The sequence below is a fragment of the Jaculus jaculus genome, chromosome 6 (assembly GCF_020740685.1).
Source record: "Jaculus jaculus isolate mJacJac1 chromosome 6, mJacJac1.mat.Y.cur, whole genome shotgun sequence".
NCBI lineage: Eukaryota > Metazoa > Chordata > Mammalia > Rodentia > Dipodidae > Jaculus > Jaculus jaculus.
Window position 1 is genome coordinate 123288548 of NC_059107.1, and position 18189 is coordinate 123306736.

Genomic DNA, 18189 nt, shown 5'->3' on the forward strand with positions numbered 1-18189 from the left:
TACCAAAGATTTTAGTATGTTAAAATTTCACCATTCAACAGCTTAAGGAAAAAAAAAAGCACAACAACCAAAGCAATAGCCACCCCTTATTTGGAAATAATAAACAATAGCATTGTGATGTCATAGCTTAAATTATATATTATGCTTGGGTCTATTGTAGAGCTGTGGGCTACCATTTTAACTCATCTCTCCCTTTTCCTCACAATTTTGTAGAAATTAGGTTTATGGGAGAAGATGTGTTAGTGGCTCATACTGGTAGCAAAATGGTTCCAAGAGCTCAGTAGTTGATACTGAATGACTTAAACCAACTATGTAATCACATCCCTACTAGGTGTTGAAGATGCAGCTGTCATAGGAAATGAATGGCTAGGTTGTTAAATATACAGATACACATATACAGTGTAGGCTAGGTCTTCTGTAACTACTAACTAATAAATTGCTACCCAAAATGCAAGAATTAAAGTATCAATCAGTTATTTACAATGAATAAAACTAAATTGTTTGGAACTAAGAAACCTTTTGTTCTTAAAAACAATGCCCTAGGACTGGGAGATAACTGGCACTTCCCAAACAAGCCAGAGTATACAAGCTTACATCCCTAGGCACCACATAAAAACTGGAAGTCATGGCTGGGCTTCTATAATCTCAACACACTGACAGTAAGATGGGAGGCAGAGACAGGGTAGTTTTCCAAAAGCTCCTCAACGGGCTGGCCTGGCAAGCACACAGTAATGAGCAACACACAGAGGGAGAATGAGAAATCCTTTCTCAAAAACAAAAAGCATGGCAAGGACCTACACTGCAAAGTTGTCCTCTGACCTCTATCTTCATGCCATGGCACACAGGTCTGCATGGTATATATGCAAACATACACAAACATCAAAAATAATATTCTTGGTCTGGAGAGATTGCTTAGTGGTTAAGGTGCTTACCTTCAAAATCAAAGGACCTAGGTTCGATTTGCCAGTACCCACATAAAGCCAGATACACTAGGTGGTGCAAGTGTATAGACTTTATTTAGAGTAGTAAGAGGTCCAGGTGCACCCATTCACTCTCTCCCCCAAATAAATAAATAATTAATTAAAATAAAAAAACGTATTTTTTTATTTTGTGGTTTTCTGAGGTAGTGTCTCACTCTAGCTCAGGCTGACGTGGAATTCATTATGTAGTCTGATGGTGATCCTCCTACCTCTGCCTCCCGAGTGCTTAATTAAAGGCGTGTGACACCACAACCGGCAAAATAAATAAATAAATAAATAAATAAATTTCATGCTGCTTGCCCTTAATGCATCTTATGAATAATTTTACAGTAAAACTTAAATACAGAATGTATTTTTATTTTTTGCTTTTTCAAAGTAGGGTCTCCCTCTAGCCCAGGCTGATTTGGATTTCACTCTGAAGTCTCAGGCTGGTTTTGAATTTGTGGCAATTCTCCTACCTCTGCCTCCCAAGTGCTGGGAATAATGGTGTGCACCACCATGCCCACCTTACAATATGTGTTTTGTTTGTCAACAAGCTCTATGTCAACGATTGGCCCTAAATTAAAAAAAGTTAGACACAGCCAGGCGTGACACACGCCTTGAATCCCAGTACTTGGGAGGCAAGGATGGGCTCTTACATTCTTACCACCACCTCTCTGTAATATTCCCTGAGTTTTGACAGGTGTGATAAAGGTGTCTCATTTAGTGCAGAATACTGAAACTGTCACTTCTTAATATTTTGACCAAGGTATTTTGATCAGCTGGGCATGGTGGCACACACCTTTAATCCCAGCACTTGGGAGGCTGAGGTAGGAGGATCGCTGTGAGTTTGAGGCTGCCCTGAGAATAGAGTGGATTCCAGGTCAGCCTGAGACCCTACCTTGAAAAACAAAAACAAAAAAATCCCCCCAAAAAAACCAACAAAAAAAATATCTGATATGATTATGAGCACAGTCTTGACTTCTACACGTATGTAAAGAAGCCAATATTGTCCAGAGTTTAGAACCTGTCATTCCCAGAAACTAATCTGAAACTATTATTTCTGGGTTTTGATTGCTTCTGATTATCGTCTATGTATTTCCTTTGGTCAAGACACTATTCCCTTTGTTTGTTCAACTATGAAGGCTAAATTACAATGGCTGCAATTCATTTAGAGTATAGTTGATGAGACTTTGCTGTGTATCAATAAACTTTCACTACCTCTATTGCCACTTAAAATATTCCCCATGGAGCGAGTTGTGGTGATGCATGCCTTTAAAACCAGCACTCAAGAGGCAGCAGTAGGAGGATCACTGTGAGTTCAAGGCCACCACATAGTGAATTTTAGAATTCCAAGTCAGCCGCGGCAAGAGTAAGACCCTAACTTGAAAAAACAGAAAAAAAAAGTCAACCCACAAAAAACTCCATGTTTTTATTCAGTCTTCCCAAGGGATCCTATAGTAGGCAAGTATGGTGTGCAATAACTGTTTTGTATAAACAAATATAAGCTCAATTAAAATGTAATAATTAACAGTCAAATATTAATATAAAAACTAATGCTACTTACCTGCGTTTCTTTCTTATTGGAACTCTCCTCCGTATCTGATTGTTGTTCTTGTTCATTTTCATCACTCTAAAAACGATTATGAAATCAAAGACAGATTTCACACAGTTGATCTTGAAACAAATATACCATAAAATCAATCAAAAGAAAAATTAATTTTTATAAAAATATAGTAAAGAGAATGAACTCAAGGTCTTACATGAGCTTGGCAAGCACTCTACCACTGAGCTACATCCCCAGCTCAAGCAAAACTGAAGTTGTAGTGAGATTTTGCTACTTTATTTAGAGGAAGTCTATTTTGCTGGTAAGAAGCAATGGAAATAGGCTATTATATGGTGAAGAAAACCTATCTCTCATGTAGTTTAGGAAATAGGCTCACAGTAAGGACAGAAAGCTGGACTTTTAATATAAGGATATACTATAATGAAACTGCATATTCTTCAACAGTAAATGTGTGTATTATTTAGCTACAAAGAAGGAAAAATAGAAATAAATTCATTATTCCTATGCAAGCATTCTACTGGAAGGTCTTGAGTACTTTCAACAGTCTTAAAGGATGATGGAATAGAAAAGGGAAAGTTACATTCAAACAAACAAGGCTCAGGCTCACTACAGAAATGCTACAGGCTCTAACATAGATAACCTTGACTCATATTAGTACGGTTATTTCTAACTGTGTGATTTAAGGCAAGTTATTTCAAATATGTTTTCAGACTGCTTTTTAAAATCTATTTACTTATTTTTTTGAAAGAGAAAGAAGTGGGGGAAGGCAAGAATAGGGGAGGGGAGAATGGGCATGTCAGGGCCTTTAGCCACTGCAAATGAACACCAGATACATGTGCCACTTTGCACATCTGGCTTTATGTGGGACTTGAACCTGGGTCCTTTGGCGTTCCAGGCAAGCACCTTAACTGCTGAGCCATCTCTCCAGCCCTATTTTAAATATTTTAAGCCATAATTATTTTATCTATAAAGTGAGAACTGGCCCAAGGACTAGAAAGAACTTTTGTAAAAGCTACCATCTTGATATATAGTAAAAATGATATTTGAAGTTAGTAAACAGGAGAAATCAGTAATACTGTTTCTGCATTATTAATTCTATATCGTGAACTGACTTTCCTCAAGCAATGCAGTTTCATGGGAGAACACAGGAACTAGCAATAAAAATGCATGGAGAAATGAAAAAACAAGTGTTAGCTAAGAAAAGGAATTAACTACTACTGTAGAGAAAAGCGCTAACTACAAACCAACCACCCTTTCTTTGATCAAACTGTAAGGTATTTTTGTATATTACTACATGGTTAACCCTGGGGAATAAAGGGGGATATGCTTTAATGGCCAATTAGAATTCAATCAATGTTAGCTCAAATTATAAACATGAGACCAGCCAAAATGGACCACAGGATTCCAACAATGCTGGTCAAGTACATGACTCCAGAAAGTAGACTTTGGAAGGAAAAGCTGCTCTGAGTAAAACTGAGGAAAAAGTTAAAAAAAAAAAAAAAAAGCTTTGTTTACAAAATTCTCAATACAACAGGTATGGTGGTACACACCTTTAATCCCAGTACTCAGGAGGCAGAGGGAGGAGGATCACTGTGAGTCTGAGGCTAGTCTGGAACTACAGAGTGAGATCCTACTTATATATATAACAAAAATCCTAATACGTGAGTCATAAAGATAATTTAAGCAATAGATATTACTAAACGTAGGATGCTAAGACTGTTTATTTTACTGTCATTAAGAATATTAGGCAATTGGGCTGAAGAGAGTTTAGTGGTTAAGGTGTCTGCCTGCAAGGCCAAAGGACCCAAGGTTCAATTCCCCAGGACCCATGTTAGCCAGATGCACAAGGAGGTGCATGCGTCTGGAGTTCGTTTGCACTGGCTGGAGGCCCCGGTGTGCCTGTTCTCTCTCTCCCTCTCTATGACAAATAAATAAGTAAAAATAAAATATTTTTTTAAATTAGGCAAGTAATTGAAAGCAACTAGAGATATGACAGAATAATAATATACCTTGCCAAAACAATGCTAAACCTGGATGTGATCTATCAGATAACTTCTACTAATAACTTACAAAAGTATAAAAATAATAAAAGGATGTGTTAAGCCATGCTTCAAGGACATGACAGACCATTTCCTCTAGAAGTGGTTATAAAGAGAAAAATGAGATATAGAAAAAATTTTACTTATCAAATAAACTTTAAAGAAATGGCCAATTATGATATATAACCTTTGTTTAGTTCCTAATCAAACCCCAAATTCTAAGAATATAACTGTAAACCACAGCTATATATATGTCAACACAAACTAAAACTGGGAAGTAGTGAAGAACCAGCTGAAGCAATAGATCTTTGGGGTGTAATTATTTACTATTTTGTAACTTTTATATATGTTTGGACTTTTCTACATTAAAAATTGAAAGAAAAATGTAATATAAAATTGGCCATTTTACTCAGTTGTTCTTTATTTCTCCTTCTTGTCATTTATATACTATTTTCCCTGTTTTAAAAAAGGCTTTTAGCTGCGCATGGTGGCACACACCTTTAATCACAGGCAGAGGTAGGAGGATCACCTTGAATTCGAGGCCAGCCTGAGACTACATAGTGAATTCCAGGTCAACCTGGGCTACAGTGAGACCCTACGTTGAAAAAAACACATAAAAATGCTTTTATTTTTATAGTACTTTACACAAACTATGGGCAATGATTTCAATGTCTTTAACTACATCAAATACTTATACATATTTTGTGCTGTTTTCATGTATCATAGGTCTTACTTAATATATTTTAAACTGCATATATCAGTATCATCTGTAGTATATGTAATTACATTCATGTAAAATGAAAAGGACACTTTCTCTGAAATTTAGTTTATAGAAAAGTTGATCATAATATGTTGCTTCTAAAAAACTATGTTGACTATAGAAAAGACACATCATCCACTGTTTGATTAGAAGAAAACTTTCTACAAAGAGGAAGACTTTAAAATATTATTAAATATCAAGAGGAAACTACATAAATACAAGGGCTATTCAAAAGGAAGGTGATGTTTTCTGAGTGGAATAATAGAGAAAATTTAAGAGGTTAAAATATTTCATAGGGATAAAAGTAAATGTACTACCTACAATAATGTGTTTCAAAAATTATTATAACATGGTTATATTTATATTCTCTTTCAAAACAAGTATAATTTACTTTGATGGTAAAAGTTGGAATACCAGTGGACTTTGAAGCTAAGGATGTAAGACTTGAAAGACAGAACATGGGGACTTTCCACTGACATTTTCATGCTAAATTATTAAGCAATACATTTATAAATTATGTTTAGAGTAAGACTACAAAATAAAAGGTTTCTGAAAAAGAAAAGTATTCTAGATAATGGCTGTTGTTCACCAATGGAGCCCTTGCCTGGAATGCACAAGATTCTGGTTTGACCTTCAGTGTTGCAAAGTAAAGGAAAAAAAAAAAAAGAATCAATGACCAAAAAAGTGCATCACCACTGAGTTAAATAAATTCTCAGCTCAAAAACATTCTTTTTGCAGGACTGATGTAATCTGATAAGTAAAGTACTACTTCTACCCCAAATCTGTTGATATGAAAACAATTCTGTTATGTAGCTCTTCCAATGATTATTTCTGAAAATTAGATTTAATGCTAAGCATATTTTTAACAATCTCTAATGATAAGGAAGTTATTTCACCATTATAAATTAATATGTGTACTGTGAACAGCAGCTATTATTTTTTTTATTGCAAAATCAGGATAGAACTCCTGTTTTCAGGTATTAACAAAAATTTATGTACTTGGTAAGCTTATAAAGAATTTTTGTTATTTAACAAATGGGTTAAAAATGCAGTTTTAAAAAATATATACTCCCAGGCATGTAAGAAATTATTGATATATTATTTATTAATTATTGATATATACTTTTGGAACCACTAAGTATATGATCAGGCAGTTTTTAACAGATTCTCACATCTTGTGTCCAAAAGGAAACCCCTGTAGATCTTCTCTTTTCTCTTGGCCGACGTCGTTCTCGGATTGATTTAGGTTGTGATTTATCTTCACCTTCTTTCTCTTCTTCTTTTTTCTCTCCCTCTGTTAAGGATTACATAAACTGCATGATAGCAACATATCTTGGTGATGATTTGAAATGTATTATATCAAAACAATTCTAGGTTAGCCTCTGTTGTGAAGCCTAAGTCCAGTTAGAATTAGTGTTTGCCTTTCTCTGTGCTCCTACACACTTAGATCTCAATCTCTCAATAAGATATGTCTTTGTTGATCATGAGATCAAATTATCTACATCTTCCTACTGTCTAAAAAAAATGTTGTCCTGAAGACATAGTTGAATGTAAAACAATGGAATGCCATGAGAAGTATAAGGCAAGTTATTAATACATAATAGCAAGATAGCTATTAAAATCAAATCTTACAAAGAATAAAGGTATTAACCACAACAAAAAATACCCAAACCTGCTAGGCATGGTGGCACATGCCTTTAATCCCAGTACTCGGGGAGCAGAGGTAAGAGGATCGCCATGAGTTCAAGGCCACCTTGTGAGACCCTACCTCAAAAAACCAAAAACAAGCAAAAAAAATCCCAAATCTGTCTCAGTACTAGGATGGATAACAGGAATCATAAAGTTAATGTCATTGCTTTTACAGTTGCTAGTTGTCATTTAGTGATACATATTGACCTCATTTCTACAGTATTTTTTCTAAAAATATATATCTATATTTATTAAAAACAAATCAATGGAAACGTGTTATTCTTAAGATTTATGTTTATTCTCTGCAAATGGCTCCAAGATTAAAGCATTTGACTATGCTTAAGAGGGTAGACATGGGCTGGCAAAATGGCTTAGTAGTTAAGGCGCTTGCCTGCAAAGCCAAAGGACCTAGGTTCAATTCCTTAGGACCTACATAAACCAGATGCACAAGACAGTGCATGCATCTGGAGTTCATTTGAAGTGGCTGGAGGCCCTGGCACACCCATTCTCTCTTTCTCTTTCCTTCTCTCTCCCGCTGTCTCCCTCTCTCTAATAAATAAATAAAAATATTTTTAAAAGGGTAGACATAAACAGAATACAAATGATTTTTAAGACTAGTCATTAGCAAAAGTCATAGCAAGCCAGGCATGGTAACACATGCCTTTTTAATGCCAGCACTCAGGAGGCAGAGGTAGGAGGGTCACTGTGAGTTCTAGGCCAACAGGAAACCCTACCTCAAAAATTTAATAAAAAGTAATAGTAATAAACACTACAAAGTTACAGTACTAAGTGGGGTTCCTTAGGTTACGGCAAGCATTTCAAACTTCAACACCATATTGCCATCAAGGTAAAATGGGCCAGGAAGGCATTATCCAGGAAGAGGGGTGGGGCTGGCACCACTGAGCTTTGGCTAAACCATTAACACTCAAGAATTAGACAAAACTTTTCAACATTTAAATTTTTTGGATTGTAGAGATGAAACCTGGAACTTCACACAAACAAAGCAAGTACTCTACCACTGGGCTATACTCATAGCTCTACTTCCTAAGAAAAGTATTCTACCACTGAGCTATATCCACACCTCTCAACTTTCTAAGAAAAGCCAAAAAATCTGAACTTGTACAGGAATATACCTAAACTTAAAAGTTGCCTCAAAGATTTTCCAGATATCAGACATAGCAGCTTAAAGAACTAAAATATCTCAAAGACTAATAAAAGTCAGGCTGGGAACTGAGAAAAATATTTTCTCAAGCTCATCTTATTTGAATACTACCACAAGTTGCATAATATGATTTAGACCTACCTCATAAAAAGAAAGCACACACACACACAAAAATTTGCCTTTTCAGGCTGGGTTGAGGGGGATGGCTCCCATAAAATACTTGCTGCTCAAGCCTGAATACCACCAAGTTCTATCTCCAGATCTGATATAAAAGTGGAAACTGTGGTGGACTTCTGTAATTGTAGAAGAATGGCAGCAAAACAGGAGATAGGAGCATATCTGGGAAGTTCATGACAAGCACAGCAGTCAACAACAGTGAGAACACAGAGACAGAGAAAAAGACAGAAAAAGAGTGGGAGATATAGGGAGAGGTTTTCCCCTTAAATGAGGTGGAAGGTGAGGACCAATAGCTAAGTTTTCTTCTTTTATTTTTTTTCCCTCTTCTCTTCCCTTTCCTTCACTTCTCTCTTCCCTCTTCCTCTCTTAGTTTCTTGAGGTAGGGTCTCATTCTAGCCCAGGCTGACCTGGGATTCACTATGTAGTCTCAGGCTGTCCTTGAACTCATGGCAACCCTCCTATACCTCTATCTCCTACATGCTGGGATTAAAGGTGTGCACCACCATATCCAGCTTCAAAGTTTTTCTTGATCTTCACATGTGTCATGGAATGCACATACCCACATTTACAAGAATGAATGAATACACACACGCACGCACGCACGCACGCACACACACACACTTCAGTGTTCTTACCTCGCTCATTGTCTTTTGTTAATCCCCGAGAGTAGGCAGAAGTAATACCTACAAGACTATTTGGCCTGTTTAGTTGACTTGAAGCATAGAGTGAACTGCTTATTGTAGAAAGTGAAGAGGATGTAGTAGTTGAACTTGAAGTTGACACTGGTCTGTAACGTGGATATGTCTGTAAACATTAAAATTAAAACCATTTGAAATATTAAGTATAATAAAGATATACAGGACACTTCAAAAATTGACTTAAAGGGGCTGGAGAGATGGCTTAGTGGCTAAGCGCTTGCCTATGAAGCCTAAGGACCCCAGTTCAAGGCTCAATTCCCCAGGACCCACGTTAGCCAGAAGCACAAGGGGGTGCATGCATCTGGAGTTCCTTTGCAGTGGCTAGAGGCCCTGGCACACCCATTCTCCCTCTCTGCCTCTTTGTCTGTTGCTCTCAAATAAATAATTAAAAAATAAACAAAAAAAAATTGATTTAAAGAAAAAGTAACACACTAGTTATGCCAAGCAATTCAGAATTCCAGCTAACATACTTTCACATATTATATGGTTTCTGGGTTTATAAATCTCTTGCATACTCAGAATCACAGAACCTTCACACTATGTGAGTCAGCTGTGTTACTGATAAGATTGTTTGTTACCTCTTCATACGTTCTAGAGTATTTTTGTTTATATTCATCTTCTCGGGAGGTTTCTGATTCCTTCTTTTCTTCCTGTTTCTCTTTATCCTGTTTTTCTTTTTCCTCCTTTTCTTTTTCTTCATTTTCTTGTTCTCTCGTTCTAGTAGAACGACTTCTTCCTATTGTTTTTTCAGCTTCCTGAAGATCAGTCAATGTAACCCCCTGCACATGAAAGTGATTAGGAGACATTGAAATTTGTTTCAAGATTATTTTAGTAGAAGATATATCAAATCCAAGTATAATAAAAAACAAGTATAAATGTATTAAAAATCAAACATGCATGTTGGAAATTTTATATAGCAAATCACATTCATTTTATGAAGAATTAATAATAACAAGTTATAAATACAGACAAGAAACTCTCCAGATTGACAAGTTAACAAAATAAGAGATATGAAAATATTTTCTGAATATAAACGTTCCTCATACAAAATAAGAAAGGAGTACGACTTTGTATATTATTCATGTAATGCATCATATGTATTTATTTTCACATACATTAAGTGTTAAAGTTTAACAAAAATTTCAATAACAAAGTCTTTTTTTTGTTTTTTTTGTTTTGTTTTTAGGTTAGACTGTGAAGAGTAAATTAGATTTCAAGAAGTAAGACATAAAGATGGGAAAGTATGTTAGGGACCAACAAATAGTTTGCTTTGAAAACTAAGTAATAGTACGGTTTAAACCGCAGAAATCTGTATCATAGACTCCTGACCTATAGGAAAGACACAAGGACCTATATGACAGTACCATAATTAGAATGCAAGTAGGAAGTAAAATATTAACAAGCTACAGACATTGTTCTCTTGTCCCCTGGCTATTTGCTATGCACAATACTAAGTCTGTTCTTTACTACTCCCACATGCAAAGAGCAACAGAACTCCAATGTTTACAAGCCATCATATATGCATAAGTCATTACAACACCAATATGCTCAAATTAGAAATGGAAAACCCCGGTTGCCTGGGCGCCTTCAGGGGGAACTGCAGCTGGCCCCCAGAGCAAGAACTCAAGAACCCATTTATATCTGTAAATGTAAGACATGTTATGATAAAAATCAATTGATGAAGATTAACATTTATTTTAATAAAAAAAAAGAAATGGAGAAACAAATGGACACAGCTAACTAGATGTAATATTACAGTAGTAGTACAACCATATACAAAATGATCACAGGGGGCTAGAGAAATGGTTGAGCAGTTAAGATAGTTTGCCTGTGAAGTCTATGGTCCCTGGTTTGATTCCCCAGTACTCACATAACCCAAGTGTACAAGGGGGTACATGTGTCTGAAGTTGGTTTGCAGAGGCTAGAGGCCCTGATATGCCCATTCTCCTCCCCCACAATAAATAAATAAAAAGATTAAAAAACATTAAGCTAAAAATGGAACAGAGGATTACAAGAGCAACTTTTTATGATTCACTCACAATTATATGACATCAATATTTTCACATTAAAGTAAAAAATAATTAGACGTCAGGTATTCAGCATGCATATGCTATATATATTAAACATACCTGTGTTGATCTTCTAGACTGTCTTGCTTGTCTAGATCTGGCTTTTCTTTGTGATTCAGACTCTTCATCCCTAACAGGAGTGAGGTATGATCTAGAGTAATATACAAAAACTGTTAGAGATATGGGAGCTGTGAATGTGAATATGTAACAATGTTTGTGGACAAAATACAGAAGAAGTGTAGTGTTTAGTGGGCTAAAAAAATACTTGAGAAAATGATTGTACCTTCTCTGAAATTCAATGATTCAGTATGATCATTTCTTTTTAGACTGGAACTAATTATAATTTAACATTTCATACACTGATTTCTTCCTAAGGTACACTGTAATTTAAAAAAAAATCATACTTAAAAGGATTCAGGGAACTCAAGATGAACAACTTTTGCTCTATTGAGAGAGAAGCTTATCACTTAGCAAATGAACAACTCACCAAAAAGGATATAGTAATTGCTAAAAAACAGCACACATTCAGTGTTTTCTCTCCAGTTCCTCCTACACTTCAGTTAAAATTCATTTACTAGTTCTACCCTTTAATGAACCATATTTGATTATTTATTATACAAAATATGGGGGGGTTAATCTGTTCTCTACTTCAATTATTTTAAAGTACGAATTCCTTTCTAGATCTCTGATTCTCTAGGGTACATAATCAAATTTCTTAAAATCATTCCCCTTATCCTCTTGTGTTTCCTGTCACATTATTGTTCAAATACTTATTTTTATTTATTTATTTTATTTCTATATATTTACTGGAGGGAGGAAAAGAGGCAGGGAAGGAGGGAAGGAGGGAGAGAAAGAAAAGGGGTGCACCAGGGCTTCCAGCCTCTGTAAACAAATTCCAGATGCATGCGCCATCTTGTACATCTGGCTTACATGGGTCCCGGATAATCAAAACTGAGGTTCTTTGGCTTTGCAGGTAAGCGCCTTAACTGCCAAACCATTTCTCCAGCCTGTGTCACATTATCTTAAAATATACAATGTCTGACAGTTTAGATTTCCACTGTACAGTGGTTAGGTATGAATGTAACATTGGGACTGTATAATGTGCATGAGCAAGCAGCACTCCCTGCATTTTTGTCCTTATACATTTGTAATGTTTTGGGCACACCAAACACTTGTTCATATTTTGAACAAGAACTGAAATATCTCAAAATAGTAAGACTTCCTTCCAGTAATCAACATCACCTGGGAAGTTTAATCCTGACCATACTTCATTTATTAACATCGAACTCACGCTTTCCTGAGATCACTTACAGTTTGTTTGTTGTTTATTAAGTCTACTTTATTCTACCTAATACAACTTTATAAAAGGGTTTATTTATAGCTTTACTATTAATAATAGTAATAGCTTTACTATTCTCCATTTGTTATTTTATTTTTTAAGTTTATTTTTAGTAAAAGTGTATATTTTGCTGAGTTTTTTTGGTCTTTTTCCCCCCCTAGGCTGCTTTGGTGTGGTACCTATGCCGCCATCTTAACTGGAACTTCTAACCTGATAATATTCTTTAAGTGCACAATAAACTTCTGAGTTTACTGCAAAGTTTATGAGTTCCATTTTTTTCTTCATCCCTTAAACTCCAAATTCAGAGAGGATTCACTAATGCATCTTCATACTCGTCAGAACCATTGAGTTTTCTTTTCCCCAAATTCTTCTGAGACTATCTACTTCTTTTAAATACACAGAAACCCTTTTAGTTCCCTTCCCACATCTAATTGTTAAACATTTTTCTCAAAGTAGAATACATGATTCATTATTCTTAGCCTTCACCTCCTTAGATAATGTGAAGATAACAAAGTTATATCTCATCTAAGATCCTAGATGCCTCAATTTTATCTGCTAATCTTATCACTAGCAATCTCTTTCAGAAGCTGACTTTGCTGCTTTCTACAAAGGAATAGTGTCAAGAAATTATCAATAGGGTATTCATTGTTACTTGTGAGAGACATTGAACAAACTTACACTACAGTGAAAATTCTACCACATTGTGTCTTAGCTCAATTTTTTTATAGCATGGTTGGGAAAATATTACCTGTACCTAGTTGAGTAACTCACAGTACACATATGTATTTTTTTCTTATGTTTTGATAAAGTTTCACCCTGACATTATTACAATGCTGAAAGAGATTGTCTTTCTGCTTTCATAGTAGTACTGCATTTATCCATCAAGAAGGTGTAACTTTTTGTTTGTTTGTTTGTTTTTTGAGGTACGGTCTCACTCTAGCCCAGCCTGACCTGGAATTCACTATGTAGCCTCAGGGTGGCCGTAAACTATCAGTGGTCCTCCTACCTCTGCCTCCTTAGTGCTGAGATGAAAGGCATGCATCACCACACCTGGCTGGTGTATCTTTTTTTTTTTTTTTCTATATACGAATCTCCTCTCAGACTCTGAGATTCTTTTTTTTTAAATTTTTTAAAAAAATTTATTTATTTGAGAGCGACAGACACAGAGAGAAAGACAGATAGAGGGAGAAAGAGAGAATGGGCGTGCCAGGGCTTCCAGCCTCTGCAAACGAACTCCAGACGCGTGCGCCCCCTTGTGAATCTGGCTAACGTGGGACCTGGGGAACCGAGCCTCGAACCGGGGTCCTTAGGCTTCACAGGCAAGCGCTTAACAGCTAAGCCATCTCTCCAGCCCAGGTGTATCTTTTTTAAGTGACCCATTTCAAACAGGAACTCTCAACAAATTTCTACTAAAGTACTAGTACTGACATGAATTTACAACTTAAACTTTTATTTTTAAAATTTATAACTGTTTGTTTTTTGCTACTTTAACAGGAAAGGTGAAAATATCAATAAGCAAAACATTTTGGTTACAACTTGTCCTTAGTTTGAATTTTACGTATATCTTACTTGAAGTTCTGTCACAAAATGATTTCACCTGTTCCAATCTTGCATGTGGATGGACCTGCCATCTCTTCCGTGAGCTACACTAACCATCACGTCTCATTCTCCACTGTTTTATAATGCTCATTCTAGCACTTCCTTAATTTCCAGGTTTGGGTTTGGATATAGTAAATACATCCTGTTTTTATAACAGCTATAATGATTTTTTGGGGGACAAATAATTTATGAGGAGGAAGAGAAAAACTATTCTTACTATTAAAGTTAAAGAAACATTAGTTCTAGAATATCATTAGAAACATTTGTTTCATAACCTTCTTTAGGACAGTAACATATTTAAGAGTTGGTGATGTACTAAGAGAAGTTACCTGCAAAGTATTTTAAGTATTTCTCAAATGATTTAAGTAGAGGATTTTTTCTTTCTTTTCTTTCTCTTTTTTCTTTGTTGTGATGTCTACTAACTGGAATAACTAGGAACCTCAGCTTGGAAACTATGGTCCACATGAATATTTTTTTTTTTACTCATTCATTTAACTGCCACTTATGTACCTACTGTTTTTGAAGTTTCACCAGATATTTTGGAGGGGGGGGGGAGATGAGCCCTAAAGTGATAGCTAATCTGATTAAGCAAACAAAATTAAACACAAAGCATAGCAAGCCAAACAGGCATCACTTCAGTACTTAATGGGCTGCTCTATACAGAAAGTATGGCCATGGACTACTGAATTCTGGCTCCAATTCTATATGGTTAAACCATTCCTATTTACTTTAGGAAAATAAAAAGAATTCACTTCGCTGTTATTTTTTGCCCACAAGACAGTAACATTAATCAACTATCTTAAGCTCTATTTCAATGAGCCTAGACTATGCAGTTCCAGATTGTCATGAAAGCCAATAAGCCTATTTATCATAATTGGTCAACACATGCAGGTCAAGGATACAGATTACTAGCTGAAAGACTTATAAAACATAAAATCTGAAAATTTTAATTCTGCAGTATTTGTTTCACATTAGTATAAAATCAAGCCTATTAATTTGTAATTAACAACATATTTTCCATATTTGATAGTCACCACATGATACTCAGCTACTTTCTCTTCCCTTGGGGACTTTTTAAACTTACAGAACTGATAATCAAAATGACTAAATGTATCAGCCAAACTTCATTGTCATCTTAAATACATACTGTACCATAGTGTCCTACTGCATTTCTTTCTTTCTTTTTAAAAAAATTTTTGGTTTATTTTTATTTATTTATTTGAGAGCGACAGACAAAGAGGCAAAGAGAGAGAGAGAGAGAGAGAGAGGGGGGGGGGGGAGAATGGGCGCACCAGGGCTTCCAGCTACTGCAGACGAGTTCCAGATGCATATGCGTGCGACCCCTTGTGCATTTGGCTAATGTGGGTCCTGGGGAGTCGACCCTTGAACCGGGGTCGATTAGGCTTCACAGGCAAGCGCTTAACCGCTAAGCCATCTCTCCAGCCTGCATATCTTTCTTATAGTTATACATGGCATATAATTTCATTCATTTGTCTTAGGTTAGATTGTTTAATATTTTATGAGTAACCCAAAGGGTGTTTTTTAAAGAAGTATCCTAATAAATCCAATTTACAATATTTTATTTACTGCTATTTGTTAAAACACTATTATTTAAAATAGTACTATTTTAGCTGTTCAACTAAATTACATCTTTAAAAACCTAAATGCTGAGCTGGGGAGATGGCTCACTGGTTACAGGCACTTGCTGGCAAAACCTGCTGGTCAGGGGTTCAATTACCCAGTACCCCATAAAGCCAAATGGGTGCACAAAATGGCATGTATGTCTGGAGTTCACAGCAGCCAAAGGTCTTGGTGTGCCCATTACCTCTCTCTCTTCCCCAAAATAAATTAAAAAAAAATTTTTTTTTTGAGGTAGGGTCTCACTTCAGCCCAGGTTAACCTGCCACTCACTTTGTAGTCCGAGGCTATCCTCAAGCTCCGTGATCCTCCTAACTCTGCCTCCCAAGTACTAGCATTAAAGGCATGCACCATCATGCCTTGCCCTCCACTAATATATTCTTAAATCACTGTATATACATCTTTAAGGTAAGATTTTAACCATATACATTTCAGCACTAGAGGTGAAATTTAATCAAAGATGGCCAAAAGAGGCTAATAATGTATTTTTTTTTTTTTTGCAGTAGTGAGAAGGGGGGAAAATGTAGAACAAGGAGTTCAATCTGTAACTGACTGTGAACAATCAATTGAGATAACTCACTATGTATTAAGTTTTAAACAACTTTCACAAACACAAACATTAAAATGACTATAAGCATCATTGAACCAGAACAAACAATCTAGGATTATAGAACAGAAATAATACCAAAAGATACATTTTATGCTACTAGAAGAATCTACTTTGTCCTATTAATTTATCTAAATTTTTTTTATTACCTTCCATTAAAGTTAATTGGGACTAATTCTAAAACTCACAACTCAACTGTCTCCTCAATATAATAATAATAAATAATAATAGCAAACACCTGGTAAGAATCATAATTTAGGATCTCACTAGTAGGATTCTCTACCATTCAAAAGACCTTGGGTTCAATCACTAGCACGACAAGGGGGAAAAAGAAAATCTTAATTTGGTTTGAAGCAGCTGATGATTCCAGGGAGATATTCACTACGCTTTAATAATCACTGGAGATTTTGTTAAAAAACAACACATAAATTACTAGTGATAGGAAGGACTTTAGAAGTTAAAAATTATGTAAAACAAGCACTCTCACAGACAAAGAAATTCTGACGTACAAATAACCAACCTTAAGGATTGAGACAAGGTGAGTAGGGCATAGTAGAGGCCCACAATTTGATCCCCAGTCAATCAAAAAGAAACAAACAAACAAAAGGCATTCCTCAGTAGCAGCACCTCTGCTTTCCCTCCTTTCAGTGCTGCGGACTGAACCCAATACCTAACAGCTCTACCTCCAGCCAAAGAATCTTAAGATGAAAAACTTAAAACAATTTAATATCCATCAAATTCCTTGACTTGCAGTCTTTTCAAATGAAAAGACGGGTAAACTCTGTCTGTGGTATACTATATCTAATTTCCCCTAGATGTCTTTGTCTCCATCATCTCTTTTTGGTTTTGTTTTTTGTTTTTTTGAGGTAGGGTCTCACTCTAGCCCAGGCTGACCTGGAATTCACTATGTAGTCTCAGGGTGGCCTCGAACTCATGGCAATCCTCCTACCTCTGCCTCCCAAGTGCTGGGATTAAAGCGTGCGCCACCACACCGAGCTTTGTTTTGTTTTTTGAGGTAGGGTCTCGCTCTAGCCCAGGATGACCTGAAATTCACTCTGTAGTCTCAGGTAGAGCTCATGGTGATCCTCTTACCTCTCAAATATTTATCATAATTTTTTAGAAAAGTAACATCATTAAAAAACCAACACAGCTAACTAATTAAGTCAGATGGGTGACAATGCTTAGATGCTAATAAATGCTAGGTATATATATATTAATTTACCTAGGTCTGAGCTAATACAGATTATTGGAGAGATGGCCACCAACTTCCTAAGATTTAAACAAAACACACACACACACACACACACACACACACACACAGCTAATACAGATTATTGGAGAGATGGCCACCAACTTCCTAAGATTTAAACAAAGAGCGCGCGCGCGCGCACACACACACAAAATTACCAAACCCTTTCCTCCCTGGGCAAGCATATTAGCAGTACTCGTGCTGTCAGGACCTGTACACACCTGCGTCTCTCCCTGACCTCTGATGTGGAGGAAACAGTGCCAGCAGTAGTTGTAGTCAGGGTTGTGGTAGAGGCTGCAGCATTTACAACAGTTGGAGCAACAGGAATGGTCATTGTGGTAGAAGCACTGTCCTTTTCTTTTTCAGTACTATCCTCAGCCCACACACGATTTGAGGTACTATAGCGTCATAAGCAGCAACACAAAAAGAGAAAAGGAAAACAGCTAAACAACGAAAGCACTTTCTAGCAGCTGAAAACATGTGACAACAGGGATGGATTTTTTAAAAACACAAGGTAAGGTGAGTGAGGCATTTGCAACTATGCATCAAAAAGCTCACCCAGAGCTGTCAAAAATAAATTTATATTTTAAACAATCTGATTCAGGATTTAAGGTTTTTCCCCACACATGCATAATTG

The 18189-nt window shown here is 36.1% G+C and overlaps 1 protein-coding gene across 2 annotated transcripts in view; it reads right to left on the reverse strand.

The window, feature by feature from the left end:
- The window catches only part of Ppp1r12a (protein phosphatase 1 regulatory subunit 12A), a 144194-nt gene that overhangs the window by 15958 nt on the left and 110047 nt on the right, over positions 1 to 18189 (reverse strand). For both annotated transcript variants that reach the window (XM_004650135.3, XM_045152155.1), the window contains exons 14-19: positions 17774 to 17950; positions 11181 to 11271; positions 9630 to 9830; positions 8989 to 9157; positions 6498 to 6619; positions 2527 to 2592 (exon numbers count right to left, since the gene is read on the reverse strand). In XM_004650135.3, the coding sequence (XP_004650192.1) occupies positions 2527 to 2592; positions 6498 to 6619; positions 8989 to 9157; positions 9630 to 9830; positions 11181 to 11271; positions 17774 to 17950 (826 nt within the window). The remainder of the gene's footprint in view (positions 1 to 2526; positions 2593 to 6497; positions 6620 to 8988; positions 9158 to 9629; positions 9831 to 11180; positions 11272 to 17773; positions 17951 to 18189) is intronic.